This window comes from Echiichthys vipera (assembly GCF_963691815.1).
Source record: "Echiichthys vipera genome assembly, chromosome: 13".
In the NCBI taxonomy this organism is placed as follows: domain Eukaryota; kingdom Metazoa; phylum Chordata; class Actinopteri; order Perciformes; family Trachinidae; genus Echiichthys; species Echiichthys vipera.
Genome location: NC_139838.1, coordinates 7,098,887 through 7,116,751, shown reverse-complemented (window position 1 = coordinate 7,116,751; position 17,865 = coordinate 7,098,887). Strand labels below are relative to the sequence as shown.

Genomic DNA, 17,865 nt, shown 5'->3' with positions numbered 1-17,865 from the left:
ATTTACTTTGAAATACAGTTAAGGAATGATCTCATCATCACAAGACGACATCTACTAAATTAATTCTAGAAAATGATTCATAACACTCTCTAATTTACAAGCTTTCAAACCAGGGGGTTCTTTGAGTGCTTCTGTTATAGAACTGAGCTAAGCTTACCAGGGTATGCTTTCTTTTTTGTTGTCGAGTATAGTTTTCAAGGGCAGGCAGAAATGTAATATTATCCCTTTTTTTATCATATAGGGGTCCTGAGATGACGGAAGTTGAGCCAGTGTTGGACTTTGCGTCCTCAGGGCGCTCAGGGAGGAGAAATGCCCTACCTGACATCCTGGGTTCGCCAGCCGGCGTAAACCCTGGCGACCTGCCTCTTAAGCTGGCTGAGATGTCCCTCAAAGGTAAAGTAGCCTACTTGTTTCTTTTTGCATTGTAATAACAATGAGCACAAGGAAAATGCAAACTGTAATGAACTTGTAAATAGAATTTTTGTTCGGGGGGGCAAACATACAGTCTCTGCTCAACCTGCTCCACACAGAGAGTGTGTTTGGAAGCGTTGTGACGGCCGCCTTTCACTCATGTCCCAGAACAGATACGTTCCCATGTTATTAAATTAACTGACCCATACCTGCGTTTTCTCCCGCTGTATAAGTGTTTTAACATATTAACCGTTTCTACACTGACTGGTCTGCGCAGTCTGTGTTTGTCTGTGTCACAGGCTTCCCTCCCTCGCTGTGCTGGGAGGGGAAATAAAGTCAATGAATCGGTTCAACACTGTTGATTTCTCCACATGGAGCCAACATGAAAACTATTTTGGTTTAGTACATTTCTGTCAGTCAGATGGTGAAGGCAGGTTATCCAGCCGCTGGCACTTGGCTCAGACAGTAGAGATCAAACCGTTCTCCAAACTCGTCGCATACTGAGGCTTCGGGACTGTCAGGTCGGATGAGCGCTTACATGCCGACACTGTACCCATAACTTGCAGCCTGACGTGTCTTGTATGTCACTCGGTTTCCGTTAATCGTTTCCACCGGTAACCCAAAATGCTGCCACACAAACGATCGCTCCGTACTTATGTACTAATATTGCGAGACAACTTTTTAACTTAACGAGAAATATTGTCAATATTTATTATCACACCTTTAGCAGTCATCTGTCAGTCTTGCTAGAGTAATGCAATCTGTGAACTGCTGCCTGGAATGTATTTGGGTGTAACTTTATCAGAACATACCTAGTCGTCGGGATATATAATAGTTATTGTAGTTATTAGTTATGGTAGCTAAGACGAAGAAAAGATGATGGGGAAACACTGGGAAATCATCGAACATGAAGAAGCATCCCATCTAATTTAAATTCATGACACTGCCTGCTACCTATGTAATTGAGTGCACTCTGCTGTGACATTTGGTCCTCCAGGCCCTACTCCAGATATGGCAAAGATTTGTGGTTGAAGACAAGACTGAGAATCAGCTGCAGTTAGAAGCATTCAGGACATCTTTATGATGTAACGTCTGCTAGTCACTGATTTTAGTGACAAAATATTCCTCATCTGAGTCTGGGTCTGACTGACGCCGGGTTCAGGACGCCGAAATTCTATAACTTAGTTGCAGATTGCCAATGTTAGCGCCATGGGCAGGCACCTCTGGCTTCATGTCCGTCCATCCACTTGCAGGTCTCCACGAGTTGCACCTGCCATACTTGGCGCCTGCGGTCTGCCAAAGGGGCTCCGCTGCCCAGCTGCCTCCTGTCTGAAGCTCAAACACGTAGGCCGATGGCTGAATCTCTATGATGTGGTTAGTGTCTTGACGGTTGATATTCGCACTTGTCTTCAAACCTCGGGTCTGCTTGTCATCTTCGCGTAGAAGCTAGAATGTAGCTACCAAAGAGTCTCAAGCTACCGCAAGTACGCGGGGGAAGTGTGAGCATGAGCAGCGGAGGGCGGGGTGAGGCCAGATGCAAACATTTCTCAATGAAGGAGAAACGGCAAATCTGTTTTTTTTTACTTTCTATTTGGGAAATCCATGTTAAACAATATATTAATCATAGCAGAGTTGTTTTTCTATATTTTAACACATTTCTAGTGCGGGACTTTAAGTGCTTTTGTCTTTCTATTCTTGGAAGTCCATCTCTGTGAACTCTCAAACGTTTCAACTTTCAATGTTATGTTACACTGTGTTAATGTAAGTGCAGACTAGCTAAAGTAAGCTTGTATCCCCCATGATCTTGGAGTTCTGGACACACCTTGCATTTTCCCCCTAGTGCCTAAAATTAGTCCATGATATACTGTATGAGAAAACCACATCTTAAAGAAATTGGTGCTATGCTACTTTTGGTGGTTTTGAAACTTGATTTGAAAGTGTGCATGTTTTTTTTTTTAACACACCAGGAGCCACAAAATCCCCCCCAAAGCAAAATATGTCACCACCTTGTGATGTAATAATCGTGAAGTCATCGTTATTGAATGACATAGGTTTGGACATTCCAGTTCTTTTTTTCTTTTTGTTGACTAAAACATATTTCTTATTGTGTCTTTCTTGGTTTGTACGTAGATGGTCCGGGAGGGGCCCAGTCACCCACGGCTGAGGGGCCTCCAGCAGCACCAGAGAACTCTGAGGGGAAAGAGGGATCATAGGGACTTGTTTATTTACCCTCCCTGGAGACCTGCAAATACACCCTGAGAAATGGGACATGGAACGAGTTAGAGGGCGACCTGTGGGAGAGAGAGTGATTATCTGTGGAGAGTCAGTCTGTTTGTGAAGCAGCTGAGCCACGGAGGGAGAGTGACGGAGCAACTCCCCAAGGACTGGAGCCAGGCACTCAGCACTATCTGAAAAGAGTCAGACGTCTATTAGATGCGAACCATTGAGTGTGTGTGTATAGGTGAGTTAAACACTCACTGCGGACACTATGAGAATCAAAGAAGAATGACCGATTGTATACCGTACACGACTATTTTTGTATGATTTATTTAAAACTAAAGAAAAAAATGTAATATGTACCACTTCCTGCTGATTTTTTTCTTTTATAGTGATGTGTATTGTTTTAAGTTGAAATGTAGGAGGGACTTTTGTGGCTTGAAGCTTTTTAATCCAGCTGGATGCAAAAAAGGCACACGCCACACAAGAAAACGTTAGATTTTAGAAAACTGGGAACTCTTTGTGTTGTCTTATGCTTTTACACTAATTGTGTATGATCTACTGTATGTTTTCAAATCTGAAACCTTTGTACAGTATATCTACATTATAAATGTACAGTTTTTAACCCTCATTGCAGACTGTTTTCATCCTAGCAACACGGACCAGGGATTTGATCCATTTTTTTTAGGTGTCCATGTGGTGTGAAGTGATTAATGTGGAAGAACCATCCATATCTCGAGACATTCCTTTAGTGTCCCACTGCCAGCACTGTACACACTGCATCATTATAATACTGGAAAAAAGTCAGAGATGTCCTTTTGTTTTTTGGCTCAAGGCTGCTTTTTAATAGTCTCATCATTTTCCAAACCTCTTAAAATGTGCCTGGTGGCAGTTCACAACCCAAAGTGTGTGTTGTGTTCTTTCTCTGTGAAGTACTGTTATCAACTATTTTTGGGCTACTGATATTTCCTCAGTTTTAATAGGAGGTATTATAACACATATGTACTACTCGAACTGTTAATGAAAGCTTAAACACTTTTGTAATATTCTGCGGACTTGCATCTGCAGATCTTACACTTTGTCAGGAAAAGTTTTACCTAAACCTCGGCAGGGCTTCTCAGGCTCCTCGCACGTGCTTCTTATAACAACTGCGGCATATGCCCGCTGACTGGGCATGGGAGCAAGCAACACCACCGCCACAATGTGTTTGGAGTGCCGAAAATGGCAGCACACTGGCCTTCTGCCTCTCCCGCGTGGAGAAAAAGTCTGTTCACACTCATCAACACATAAGCAGAGCTGTGAATAGGATGCAAGATGGAGAGTGAGAAACAGCGAGAGTCCACATTTGTTCGCTATCCACTCACTGCCTCTGTATATACTGTATTGTAGTATAACCGATGTGTGTCATACATGTTGCCTGTATGATTACCAGAATTTATTCACATACTGTACCCACAAAAAAATGGTGTTCTGTACTTGTCTCTATTTCCCGGTGGCTGTGTCTTTATGTGGATGTGTTTCACTAATGTAACAAGGAAAGCCTGGTGTGCTGCTGCCCAGCCTCTGTTTTTGATGCTGTACATCTACTAATGCTGATGGGAAAGTGTTCATGGTCTGTACAAGCTGTATGACACTTTTTTGGGGGGGCGGGGGGATGAATCAGAGGTGTATTTTGTAGTGTCCTGATCTCTAAGTGGTGGTGCATATGTTTTACTTATCTGGATTGAATCCCATGTGTTGATTCTATCTGGTGGTGAAAATTGCCATATTAAACCCACAAGCTTTACATATACAACTGTGTATTGAAAAGTTTAATTTGCATGCAATGCCCCCAGTCCTGGTGCTTCATCTTCACATTTTAGCGTTTATATGATTATTTAAAACGTAAAAAGCATCATTTTTAAATGATTATGGTATAATTTCAGTTTTTCCATCGTGTAACAACTTTTAAAGGCGATATCCCGTAGAGTCGCTAACAGCCAAATGCGGCTAACACTGATTAGCTCGGGGCAGCACGGTGAAGGCATTAAAACAAACCACTAATACTGCTCATGGTAACACCAAACCTCTGCAGTAGCATGAGAAGAGTCCCTACATATAAAACGAAGCACCAACAACGTAATTGGTGAACCCGGAGTTTATTAAAATAGTGTTTTGAAAGACTTACCTACTGAGCCCTGTACCAGCTCCTCATTCAAGTCCGTTACCAAAGTCAATCCAAAAGGAAGGAGCCCATTGGGGCTTTGCTTAATTTGTAGGGGCTCTTCTCATGCTTCTCATGGTTTGGTCTTATCATGAACAGTATTAGTGGTTGAAAAAGCTGTTTTAGTGCCTTCACCATACTGCCCCGAGCTAATCAGTGTCAGCCGCATTCGGCTGTTAGCAACTGTCCTGGATTTCTCCGTTAATAGTTATGGCTTATTTTCTGAGTGTATTTGCCGAAAAAGACCCTGGGATGATTTTACGCCAGAATTTTACTTTAAGTGGAGGGCAAGGTCAGTAGATCAGTACAGCACTTTGGTCCAGGCTGAAATGGCTCAACAGCTATCAGGCTGTTCAGTCCGACGTAACACCCTTTCAAAATACGATTCCCGGGTCCAAACGCTCCGTTGAAATAAAACCGACCGTTCCAATCACATCTAACGTCAGTTAGACACCTTTTTCATCCATAAGAAAAAGGTAAAATGACAATTACGATGTTTAAAAAAAAAAAAACTCAAATCTGTCCAAACAACGGAACACGGCACTACGGCGTTATGAAAATACGAGGCTTGGACCTGGAAATCATATTCTTAAAGGACAACTTCGCAGCCATGGACAATTCTACCAACATTATTATTACTACCTGCAAAACTAATGTTACTGACTTCAGCTGGGATTAGTGTTTAGTGCTGATACAGATGGTTAAGAAGCGACAAGGCATAACTCAGAGTAATTTCCTGTATCTGTTTCATATGGGTTTCGCCAGTGAACCGCCTCTTTAGGAGACTAGCACAGGTCCTGAGTGTATTGAGTCAAATGGGAGAAGTGAACGTGAACGCAGATTATAACTAATTCTTTCCCTCAATAGTCATCGAAGGATATTGGATGCATTTTTCACAAGTCACATATCTCTAGAACATTCTGGCACTGAAATGTCTCTGCAACAAAGTCAAACGAGATCTCGCAACACAGCTAAGCTAAAATCAACTTAAGTTCAGTAACACACAAGCAAACTTTACAACACTTGCTGATTAGCAAATATTAGCATGCTAACACGATAAACTAAAATGAGCGTGGGAAACTTTCTGATAAACCTAGCATGTTAGCATGGTCATAGTGTACATGATAACATGCTGATATTAGCATTTAGCTTAAAGCACTACTGTGCTGCGTACAGTGTCATAGCTACTAGAATGACCGTACGCAGGTTTTGTTTGGCCCAGTAGCTGATGTAGCCCATCATTATAGCAGCTGTCACCATTGTAAACTCATTTTGTTGAAGAGAGTTCTGTGGAAGGTAGAGTGGGAAGTAATTAGTATTAGGTTGTAACTTTCATTGCAGTCAACGTAGAGCAGGGGTAGGCAATTCAGGTCCTGGAGAGCCACTGTCCTGTATGTTTTAGGTTTCTCCTTACCCTAACACACCTGAATCTAACAATAATCAAACTGTGACAAGCATTAGCTGCTTGATAACGAGCAAATCATTAGAATCAGGTGTGTTAGAGCAGAGAGAAACCTAAAACATGCAGGACAGTGGCTCTCCAGGACCGGAATTGCCCACCCCTGATGTAGAGCGAACTAGATTATTTGGGAAAAGGTTAGCATTAACCCCGATAACAAATCAGGTAAAGTCTGATTTACCTGATTATTTTAGTGGTTTTAAAGAATGTATTGGTGCAAGAACAAGTCTTGTGACAAAAACACTAGCGCAAAGCTTCAAACTGAAAATGAATTCTGGAAACCACTAAGTGTTGTTTAAATGCTCTGAGCAATAAAATACGACACGTGGACTTGTACTGATATAGCGCCTTTCTAGTCTTCTGACTTGTCACATTCACTCATTCATTCACACTAGTGGACATCATCTAACCATTCACACACCCATGCCCAGCACGAGGAGCAATTTGGGGTACAGTGTCTTGCCAAAGGACACTTCGACATGCGGACCAGAGGAGTCAGGGATCGAACTGCCGATCTCTTGAATGGATGACGACCCGCTCTACCTCTGATCCACACCTGCCCCTTTAACATCTTTGTAGCTGCCATGTTGTTCCCATGACTTTAAGCTCACGAACACGCTGAAGTCGAAACAACTTCCTAACGCAGGAAAAATCCCCGAAGCTGAATACACCATTATGAGGCAATGCCACACTCTAAGAGGAACTACATTGATTTTACAAATCACAGGGTGTTTACAGGAGTACTACTACATATGTGGATAAAAACTAGTACAAAGCCATTTATAGCCAGTTGAGGCTGTGTTTAGTGTGATAAGTTGCCTCATGTGATGTCACTTGAAGACTACAAGTTTGAAACTGAAGAAATTATACGTGGAATTAGAAAAGTGGGCTTTTTAAACCTCTGTAGGCCGCTTGCAGCTCAAGGCTACATGAGCTGCTACTAGCTCGACACATTCTCCCCGTAAAGCCATGGTCTAAACAGTCGGCGATCGAGTTGCATGCAGTAAGTAATGTGGGTGCCAGGTTTTGAGAAGGAGGTAGAATGAGTGGAACACAAAATAAGATATTTCTGCTTCTGCTACATAATTGAAACTGTCCATCAGGAGTCCCACAAAGAAATGCCATGCTAAATTGGTTGAGCACTGTCCTAAGAATTCTTTAATATTGATAAGAATGATGGCTGCATGTTCGATGATCAGAATGATGGTATTTGATCATCATTATAATGATCAACTCTATCATATCCGTGGTAATAATGCAGAGTTAATGCAGACTTGCCTACTACTGCTGCTCTAAATCTAATTACAGGTTGGGCTCACAAGAATAAATGAGTAAATACAAGGGGAGCTATAATGATGGTGATGTTTTTTTGTTTGCTGGAGGGTGATCGAGGTGATGATTGTACTTGTTCTTCCATTGTAGGCCTACTACATAGCTGTATCCCATTTGAGCGCAGCCACCATCTCTCAGGCACTTGATGCGGCACCAATCATTTCTTACATCTTCTGAAGTGTAAAGTAAGACCGCACAAGGAGCACTTAAAGGGAGGCAAGGCAAGATGTGCATCGGCCATGTTAGCACACTGCTGTTACATAATGCAGCAGTTCCTGTGGGTGTGCAGCAGATGGAGACATTCACTAAATTATCATTCGCCCCACATCTTGACTCCCACAGGGGAATTTCTTTGTTATGTCTGGTACAAAGAAAATGGCTGAAATGCAATTTTTATAACAATATTCATATAAATACCCATAGTTACATAAATATAATGACTAAAATTGTGACTTGGAGCGTCTGGTTTCACATTCCTGCACACATCTGTCAGTTTTAAACCCAGTTAGGAGTTAGACTTGGACACACCCAGTGTTGTCTCGATGCACATGTAGCAGTGGGGTGTGACTTGAAGAAAATGTAACACTTTTTTGAATTTGTTTTGGTCTAATCCTCTGAAATAGTGCGTCTGACCTGTGGAGGTTGATAATAAAGGTGTGTGTGTGTGTGTACAGGATGTGTCTGAAAGCCGTGAGTGAACCTTTGTGATCATGCAGACTGGTTGTCTGGCTGCGTCCCAGCATCCCTGCTGACAGGAGATGAGACCATGCATGCATACACCCAAGGGCTCTTTGTCTCTCTGCAGACACAACCGCAGTTAAGCACTCGTGTGTGAGCCGTTATGTTTGTTAGCTGATGGTCCGTAGATTATGTAACAGAAACATTGCTTATTAAAATACATAGCAACCGCTCTACTTCACATGGAACATTTATGTGTGTATCATTTATTCAAGCGAAACAGGAATGTGTAATCCATTTGAGACTGATGTTTTTGCTAAAATAACTCTAGTTAGTCTCCACCTCTATTATCAGACAGCCTCTCTCCTCTCCGAAGTAGCTCCTTCACCCAGACTGCTTCTACGTAACATGTTGCTAGGGTAACCTAGCCTTGAGAGAAGCTGGGCCCATGTTGCATTGTATGCAGTCACGCTTTTTTTAGGGCGTGAGGCAAGGTGAAGAATTGATGTGAAGGCTCTGGCTGCAATAAGGACAGGGGGGCATATGTGTGATGTCAGCTGGGTATGGCGAGGTGTGAGGCCCTGTTAGCCTCAAGTGGTTGCAGATTTGAATTATTATTATGAAATAAAGAAGCCAAAATGACAAGAAGTCAATGTGGAAGCCATATCTAAAAATAGCTTTGGGTGTAGCCAGCTCGAAATGTTGACATTAATATTTTATACTGTGAATCTGACTGTGCACACTTTTACAAATTCCAAATAACAAGACAATGTTTCTCTAGTTCCTCAGAGCAGAGAAGCAGTCCTCTTACATAATTGAATAGCATGGTATAAGCGGTTAGCTATTGGCTTTCCTCAAGGAAATTGTTGTGTAATTGCCTCACAGAAATACATTGTGGTTCCTCTCACAGACAGGTTTTCGCCAAGTGCCGTTATCAATCGAGGCTAAGTGAATGAGCAGCAGCAGCCTTTAGGTGCTCCATGAACAGGCCGGGGAGTGTGGGATCCAGCTGTTGTGGAGGAGACAACAAGCGTTAGAGAGGCGTACAGAGAGAGACAGAGGAAGGGAGGGTGTGTGGATGATAAGACTGCCACTGATGCCATGCAGACATGGGTCACAGAGAGGAAGCCAGGCAGGCAGCCCAGCAAACAGAAAAGCCTCCACGTTGAAGTCAACGTGCCATTTCCGACACACAGCAGCCTCAGGAGGAAAGATGGAGAGAGGAAAATATGTAAGGCAGAGAAAGCAAGACACAGACAAAGAGAGAGGGATAAGAGAAAATGAAGGTACAGTAGTTAAATACCTTTCGATTTCCCTACCCAGTCTGTGGCAATCGATCTTTAAAACCAGGTCACAAACATATACTCTGAACAAGTGTAACATGCATTTGTTCATTCCAACCAATAACTGCCCTTTAAAACAGGATCAAATTATTGACTTGATTGTGAAACTCTTTCTTTTTGCATTTAGAGACATCAAGTTTGATTCAAACTGAACTAAATATACGCCCAAAGAACCCAACACAAAGTTTTAGATTTCTCTCCATTTTTTTTCTCCATGACCTGCAGGATATCGTTTGCGTCCTGAATAGATTTTTTTCCCCAAAAATAAACGTAAGTAGCAAAACAGTTGCTGATAATTAAAGTTTTAATGTTTTGTTTTAGCAAAATTGCGAAGAATAGCCCAATTTAAGCTAGCTAGCTAGCTTTGGTGGTGGCAAGCTAGTCATCTCAAATGGGGCGATAACTGGCATGATTGGTTCATATGTTAAAATTAATAAATACATTTACAGTTATCTGTTGGCCAGGTGTCTTTTTTGTGGAGTTTATAAGGTGGGAAACACTAAAGTCAAATAAAATGTGAAAGATTGTTTGGATATATGTAAATTAATTCACGGGTGTCAATGAAAACATAAATTCATGTTAATTTATTTAAAAGTGAAAACATTTGGTTGGTTCAATTCAATTTATTAGTTTGGTTCAATAACTAAAATGTTAAAAAAGTAATTTGGATCTAGGCAAATAATTAAGGTTGAGTAAAGTGCAGTATTATTGTTTACATCAACAAAAAATGATCAGGTCATGAGAAGTTTCTCAATTTAGATTCTGTGAAGTCAAACATTTTAGATGTGATATCTGGACTTTTTTTTTTAGGTTGAGCGAGGTTATACTTTTTTCAGTGTAGGCCCATTTTTAAGTAACAGACGCCTTAACAAACGTGACTCAAACAGAAAGAAATCTTTGCTGGGACTATTTTTAGATTAATAAACGTTTGGTGCACTATTGAGAACTTCCGGAAGGACATATGCAGGATTGAGTCTATATTAATGGCAGTGTTAATCTTCATCAGCATCTATGTGGTTTTATAGTTTTTGAACCGCAACGGAGGTCTGTGGCACACATTATTAAGCTATATTAAAGCTATTTTTCTATCTTTGGCTGCATAGACAACACTTAGGCTGTAAAATGGTTCTTTTGGCTGAATGTGAACCGGGGTCCTTCAGGGATTCACAGCATTTTCGTTGTTTCCTTCTCTGTTTTGAACCCACGACTCATCATGACAGTTGGGTCAACCAATTAGCTTGTTTGACGCAGACCTAAAAGTCACGTTGCTGAGATTCGGGGAGTAGGATCGATCAATTGTTGGCTTTTCTTTTTTCATAGGATTTCTTGACAATAAGAAAAAGATACAGAGCAGTGCCAGCCTTTTACTTTGAATTCTATTGAGAAAAATGAATCAAATGTACACTCATGCTGTCAAATACTTTTTATCTTAATTATCACTACACACTGTTGTGTGTAATCGACTCTTAGGGCTGGGTTATGTTCTTACGGTTAGGTTCTTACGGCACCTTGAAGAGTTTAACTGCTCAGAACAGCTACACTGGGCTGCCATGCCATTGGTCCGATGGCCCGTTTTTCCAAAATGCCAATAGTTAAAAAAGGTCTATTCTAACTGGAACAAAAGCCCATAGTTATTATCCTGAAAACAAAAAAGCCCACTAGTTTATTTAACTAGCTTCAAATGTTCTGATTTACGCCAGTCATTCCCAAAGACTGGGTCGCATGACATTTTCTTAGGACATTTTCTCTTATAACATATGCAGGTATGGAGTTGTCATTTAGAAAACGTGCATATCTTGTAAAAGGCTGTTGTTACTCAAGATTGGAAAACGGCAGTAAAAGATGTTCAGGAATGTTCATGTATGCATTAATTCACTCCTAACGCGATTTACAGACTAAGCTTATTATGATTTGGGTTGCCATGGTCTGTTATTTAAAAAAAAGGGGTTACCACAAAAAAAGTCTGGAAAGTAACCAGTGTAGTGTCAAAGTCTGTTCCCCCGTCAGATGGTGCTTCTCTCTTCTCAGTGTGTATTTTTGGATTTAAGTAGGACATTTTTCAAACTACAGTATTTGGGGTTTTGGACCAGTGGGCAGTCCTCCTCACTGTCAAAGAGAGGAGGGAGACATTAGGCTATATCGTTTAAATACGTGGATGACGATGATCATTTAGAATAGAATAGAAATACTTTATTGATCCCAAGGTGGCAAATTGCAGTTTCTTCAATTTCTATTTAGTTGTTCACGTGAAAAGTCTGAACCACCCACCTGGCAAATCACTGCATAAAGTAGGACGAAGTGAATGTCAGATTGCCCATTTTTGAATGCTACAGAAATTGTCAGGCAGGCTTTTCTAACACCTGACAAGCAGTTCTGATGAAGTATAGTGGCCCCTTAAAGGGTGCAGAAGGAGCAAACCCCCACCACAGCAACTTCCTGCTTGATCCAATAAGGAAGTGCCATAAACTACAGTTCATCAAGTGTCCAGTAGGGGCAGGTTTCATAATAGAGCAGTTTCTCATTGACCCCCATGTTAAACAGGCCGTTTTCACAGCATCATTAAACCTATTTAAGGTCTGGAACAACAAAAAAACATTCTAGTCTGTATGTTAGGGTCATATCTCCATGACAACAATGAGGGTGGTGAATTTTTTGTACCAGGCTAGTTTTTATTTTATTTGAGGTTAAAGTCTCGCTGGCCCTCACTTCACCTCGGAGGCTAGTTGTCAGGATTAGCATGCTAACTCCATCATCTCGACCTGGACTGTGGTCATTCGTGTGGTGTTGTTACTATAAGTGACAAGATGGTTTGCTCTTCATCAACCGTACCAACAGATGGTTTAGGAACACACCGTGTTAACGTTAGCTCTGTTATGCTAATTGAATAGCCGCACTTGCACAATGACTTGCAACATAGCCTGCTATCAATGGCACATACACTAGATGCTAATCTGGAGCAGCGGAAGGATTCGGGCTGTGAGGGTCAGTGTTTTATAGTCTGTAAGCAGGGTACTGTGTTGAATATCAGTTTAAATCATAGATCATAAATGCTGCCTGCAGTTCACTCCCGGAGCCGGTGTGATCTCTGCTAGAGACACGGGGAGTGCCTGCACTTGACTTTTCTAAAGACTGACTTCCTGTGTCCTGGAAAAAAAAATCTCAACATTGACTCCCCTTCCTGTTTATCTAGTAACTTCTTGTGTTAGCCTAGCTCCTGGGCGGTGGTGCTAACATGGCTTATCCAGTAAACGTCAGCCAGCCCCCCCCCCACCCAATGTCACAGCAATGCCATTTTTTGGTAAGAGAAAATGAGGCGGGGTCAATGTCTGACAAGATGGCGGCTCCCAGAGGGGAGTACAATTGGATCAAGTTGAGAGAACGGACCTCAACGTAAAGGACACATCCATTTTTTATACAGTCTATGAGAGGGACTAAAAAGACAGATATATAAAGTGATTCATAGCAAGATTAATAATTTAGAATGATTATCTTTCTGTTAAAGTCACATGGAATCGCTGAGTTTAAGGAGCCTCTGGGCTTCTCATACTTAGACCACATATACTCGATCACATGGCTGTCCATATTCTATGTCAACAAATTAAATGTATCCTACTAACATGTCTTTTTTGTGTATTCAAAGCCTGATATATTCCCCCTATGTCCATAGAGTTATTTCATTACCACAAACACACACTGTAGTTTATTGGAGCCAATACACTGTCATGGTGTCTCACTGTCAATTGTGTATCGATCTGCTAATAAAAATAGTCACAGACAAATGCATTTTGTGCTTTATCTTCAGCGTGAATGAATAGTCTCTGGGCTGAGTGGAATATTGGAAAGTGTTGACACATTCATTGGATTTCATAGCATTGAGGCAAATATACGATACTGATACAGAGATATTCTATTAATGAACATGAACTGTAGGTGGTAAACAATTAACTCAAAGCATTTGGCGCCTGACAGTTAAGCAGATTGACAATGAGTGATTAGACTTGTCTCGCTGTGTAATCCATGAACAGGCATCAGTCGCGTTAAGTAACCAAAACATCATTCTAATCCTCTGTCCTCAATGTATGGATGCCAAGCCAAGGCAGGGAATGAGGGGAGGTGAAACTGATTAACATAATGTGCTGAAAATTGGGTCAATTTGTTTATTTTCTGCCTAATATTTATAAATGTGCCTCCCATCTTCCTTCCTTCCATCAAAGCTTGGCAGTGGCTTCATTCTTTGTCCAGCGATGGATCACAAGGCTGCAAACACACACGCATGCACACACTTGCAGACATATGACATCACCCGAGCAGTGACAGGGCGGAGACTGGCAGCGTAAGCTTGGCATCACACACACACACACGCACGCACGCACGCACACACACGCGCGCGCACGCACACACACACACACACGCACGCACGCACGCACGCACACACACACACACACACACACACACACACACACACACACACACACACACACACACACACACACACACACACACACACACACACACACACACACACACACACACACACACACACAGTGGGATAGCACTCCTCTCCCTCCATAAGCTCTCTGTCAGACAGCTCAGTTTGGCATCACTCTCCCCCAGTAAGATGAAACGGGCATTAGCCTGACCCCGTTCTCACAGAGACCAAATCACTTTGCACAAATGTTGAGTGGCGCTTTCTCTCTCCATCTTCCTCCTCTTAAATATACTCAGACGAAAGGGGCCGACTTTCCCCACCCCCCAAATCCTGACCTCTTCCCATTTATCTTTCGACTGAAATCTGTTCTTAATTGGTTATCTTTAACTGCAGGAGGACTGCCCCTGCCCCATCTCCTCAATATTCTCTCTGCTCAGTAATAGGTCAGTGGATTCGCTGTTACCTATACTCTGCAGACTGACTTTAGAGTTTAATCGGCAGAACACATTGAACCACGAGCAACGAAGGGCATCAGAAATACAGTATATGATGTCTAATGTACTCCAGAAGCACCTACATCTACTTAAAGTAAAAATCTGAAAGATTTGAGTTTGTTGAGTCACCATCAGCGTATGAGGTAACACAATGGTGATTGAGCCCTTTTATGAGAGTGGAGCAGACTGGAGCTGTGCACAATTAGCAGAAAAGATTCAGTCAACCAAGTCATAACTTTATAATCAGGCCACCGGCCGGGTCATGGAACATTTTGAATGGCCCAGGGGTCCATATATCGATGTAGTTGCATCTTTAACATTACAACCAGTTTTCTGATATAAGAGATTGTAACTTTAAGTCACCTTTCCCATAAAGCTTTTCAGTGCCCCAATATGCCTAATGACTGCCGGACATGAGTTCCTGAATGAGCTGTGAAGATGAGTGAAATGCAACCTCCATTGTAACAGCACTGTAAAAATGTCTTGCCTACAGTTTGATTAGCTATCTACCAGAATAAGAATGAGACAATGGGTCAACCACGTCACCAACCCTGGCATGAAGTGGGTGTGAATGATCGAATTTTCCGTTTCTGAAAGTTACAGAAATGGTCACAAGCAGCCCTTTCCTTGGAAAGGTGTGGAGAGAGGGGGTTCTGAAGCTTTTCGACTGCCCAATAAGCAGTTTTGACAGAGTATCCTGGGAAAATGAATGAATGAAACTAAATTTCATGGCATGCCTTCTAAGAGTTGTTGAGACATTTAACCCAAAACCTCTGATTTGAACTTCAAACCTTGAGCATTGATGCCAAGGCTAAGAATATATAACAATATACATAGAAATTGTTATATGATGAATGGAAACACCACACTCCAGAAAACAGCATCTTAGACTGTACATTTTTGTACTAGGTTTATAGCTAGTATAATGGTGTATTTAATATTGTATATCTCAAAATGTACACTGTGCGGTGTGTACTCACTTTTGTGCAGTGGGAGGAAGTGGAGCAGTGGCGTGCACAGGCCCAATTGTTGAAAACCCGTGCTAAAGGGTCCTCATGGTAGCCAAAACACATGCTTAAGTGTGTTAAAGTGCCCTCTTCAGTGGTGAGGACGCGTTATATTTGCCCTTTTTTCCTTTTCGCCCCTGCCCTTCAAAAGGTCTGTGCACGCCACTAAAGTGTAGGCACGTCATTCATCTTTATATACATATAGTAGGAGCAAAAGCTGATGGAAACGCTTATATTTTAAAAGGCAAAGTTTTCTGTTGAGATGATGAAGGCCACAGTGGTTCCTGCTCAGTTACATACTGTGTCCTAAAAATTACGTTCCCATTAGAAGTATAATTCCGGCGCAAAATCAACCCGGAGTTTATTAAAAGAGGGTTTTGAAAGACTTACCAACTGGCCCCTGTACCAGCTCCTCTCATAGTAAAGTCCATTCAAGTGGATTACCAAAGTCAATCAAAAAGGAAGGAGCCCATTGGTGCTTTGTTTTCTGTGTAAGGACTCTTCTCATGCTACTGCAGAGGTTTGGTGATATTTGAGCAGTATTAGTGGTTAAAAAAAACGTACTGCCCCAAGCTAATCAGTTTTAGCCATGTCCAGCTGTTAGCGACTCTCCCGGATTTCTCTGTTAATAGTTGTTATACGAAAAAACTGTCTCGATGGCGTATTTGATGTGCTGAAAAAGACCATGGGGTAATTTTGCCCTGGAATCATTAATCCATCCCGACCTCCTCATTATGCAGACTTCGATTGAAAACATATTTGTGATGTGTCAAAAACAAACGGAATCTGGGGCAAAATATGTTTCCCTCTAAATATAATGCAGTTAAATTGCATGTGTGTGATTTTTAGGACTGGTTACAGAGAGCTGTATGGGATCTCACAGCATGGCTAAAGAGCTCAGTGTCATATCTAAGTGCTGAGACCTACGGGCCTCTATAACACTGAGCCGCACATGCAGACATCTGTCTTGTATGAGTGGATGTTGGTACGATAATATCAGGATAACACTAATCGTCCAGATTGGGATTATGATTACACCTCACCAGGACACAAACAGAATTCCCTCCATGTCTCAGTCAGGACTAATCTAAACACATTAGTTTTCAAGACTGGGCCAGTATCAATTTGAGACAATTAGTAACATATAAATAAATGGCATTAAGCCAATCAGTGTCAGTCAGAAGAAGTATTATTCCAATCATAAAAGTAATTTCATCACAAAAATCTAATTTGCAGCTCTCTATTACATCTCCATTGATATCGAGGGTTTGCCTGCAGCTTTCAGTGGCCATCTGTGGATCATCTCTGCAGGTCTTCTTTGTCAACGACTGTGTGGTTTCCCCGCTTCACCTCCGCCTCCCTCTCCTTCTTCTCATGCCTTTGTTTGCCCCCCACCACTCTGTCCCGGGGCTGACATCACAGTCCCAGAGGAGCCCTGTGTTGGTAACGAGCCCTGATTCAGCACCAAGTAGTCCCATCTATGCCCCCGCCCTGCATCATGTTTCAGGCAGTGGTTGCATCCATCGCCTCATCTTTCTTTTAATCCTCTGAACCCTCCTCCTTACCACGGCCCCACTCCTCCCATCACCCCACCCTCCAGCCTTAAGCAGGCTCCGGGGCTCAGACTGCTTTTACTGTGATGAAAACAAGCTCTCCCAAGAGGGCAGGGCTCTTACTTCACCATAGGCTGTGCCTGCACGGCCACAGCACATTACTAGAAAACATCAGGGTAACGCCAAAATGAAATATTTATCTAAAGCATAAATATGGAGGAGGACATTAAAGTATCACCTTCCCATTTCACCTTCTTTTCAGACTAGACTGCTTACCATTTTTAAGTCAGAGCAATATGGTCTCACTTGCAGCAAAGAAATTTCAAACACCGAGTAGAACTCAAAGTGCTCTGAGGGCTCGAGTTGAATATTTAAAAAAAGCGGCTTCAAAGAAACGTGAAATTTGGAAATGATGCACACTGGCCAGAAATAGATTAAACCTGGCAAACATGAACACATTTATGTAATGTGACATGATGGAAACAATCAAAACAACAAATGAAGGCAAGGAAAAGTCTGAGAACACTAAAGGCCAAGCTGTAAAACAGTATCATCTAGTCTTTAAAAATATTGTAATTATAAAATATACAGTATATTATAAAGTATTTTACTTACTTGAGCATACATTTTCATTTATAGTTGGGCACAGAGTTTCATTGGTAGTTGATATCGTATCACAGGAGGTGCATATCAGCTACAGCTATGGCTACAGCGTTAGTTAAATATTGAGACCATCACC

The 17,865-nt window shown here is 41.8% G+C and overlaps 1 protein-coding gene across 1 annotated transcript; it reads left to right on the top strand.

The window, feature by feature from the left end:
- Positions 1-251: 251 nt before the first annotated feature.
- On the top strand, positions 252-2,667 carry pkib (protein kinase (cAMP-dependent, catalytic) inhibitor beta; the record flags this gene model as incomplete). Its single annotated transcript, XM_083926312.1, has 2 exons — positions 252-393; positions 2,542-2,667. The coding sequence occupies 2 exons, from the start codon at positions 252-254 to the stop codon at positions 2,622-2,624; spliced, it is 225 nt and encodes a 74-aa protein (XP_083782438.1). The 3' UTR covers positions 2,625-2,667.
- Positions 2,668-17,865: the final 15,198 nt, after the last annotated feature.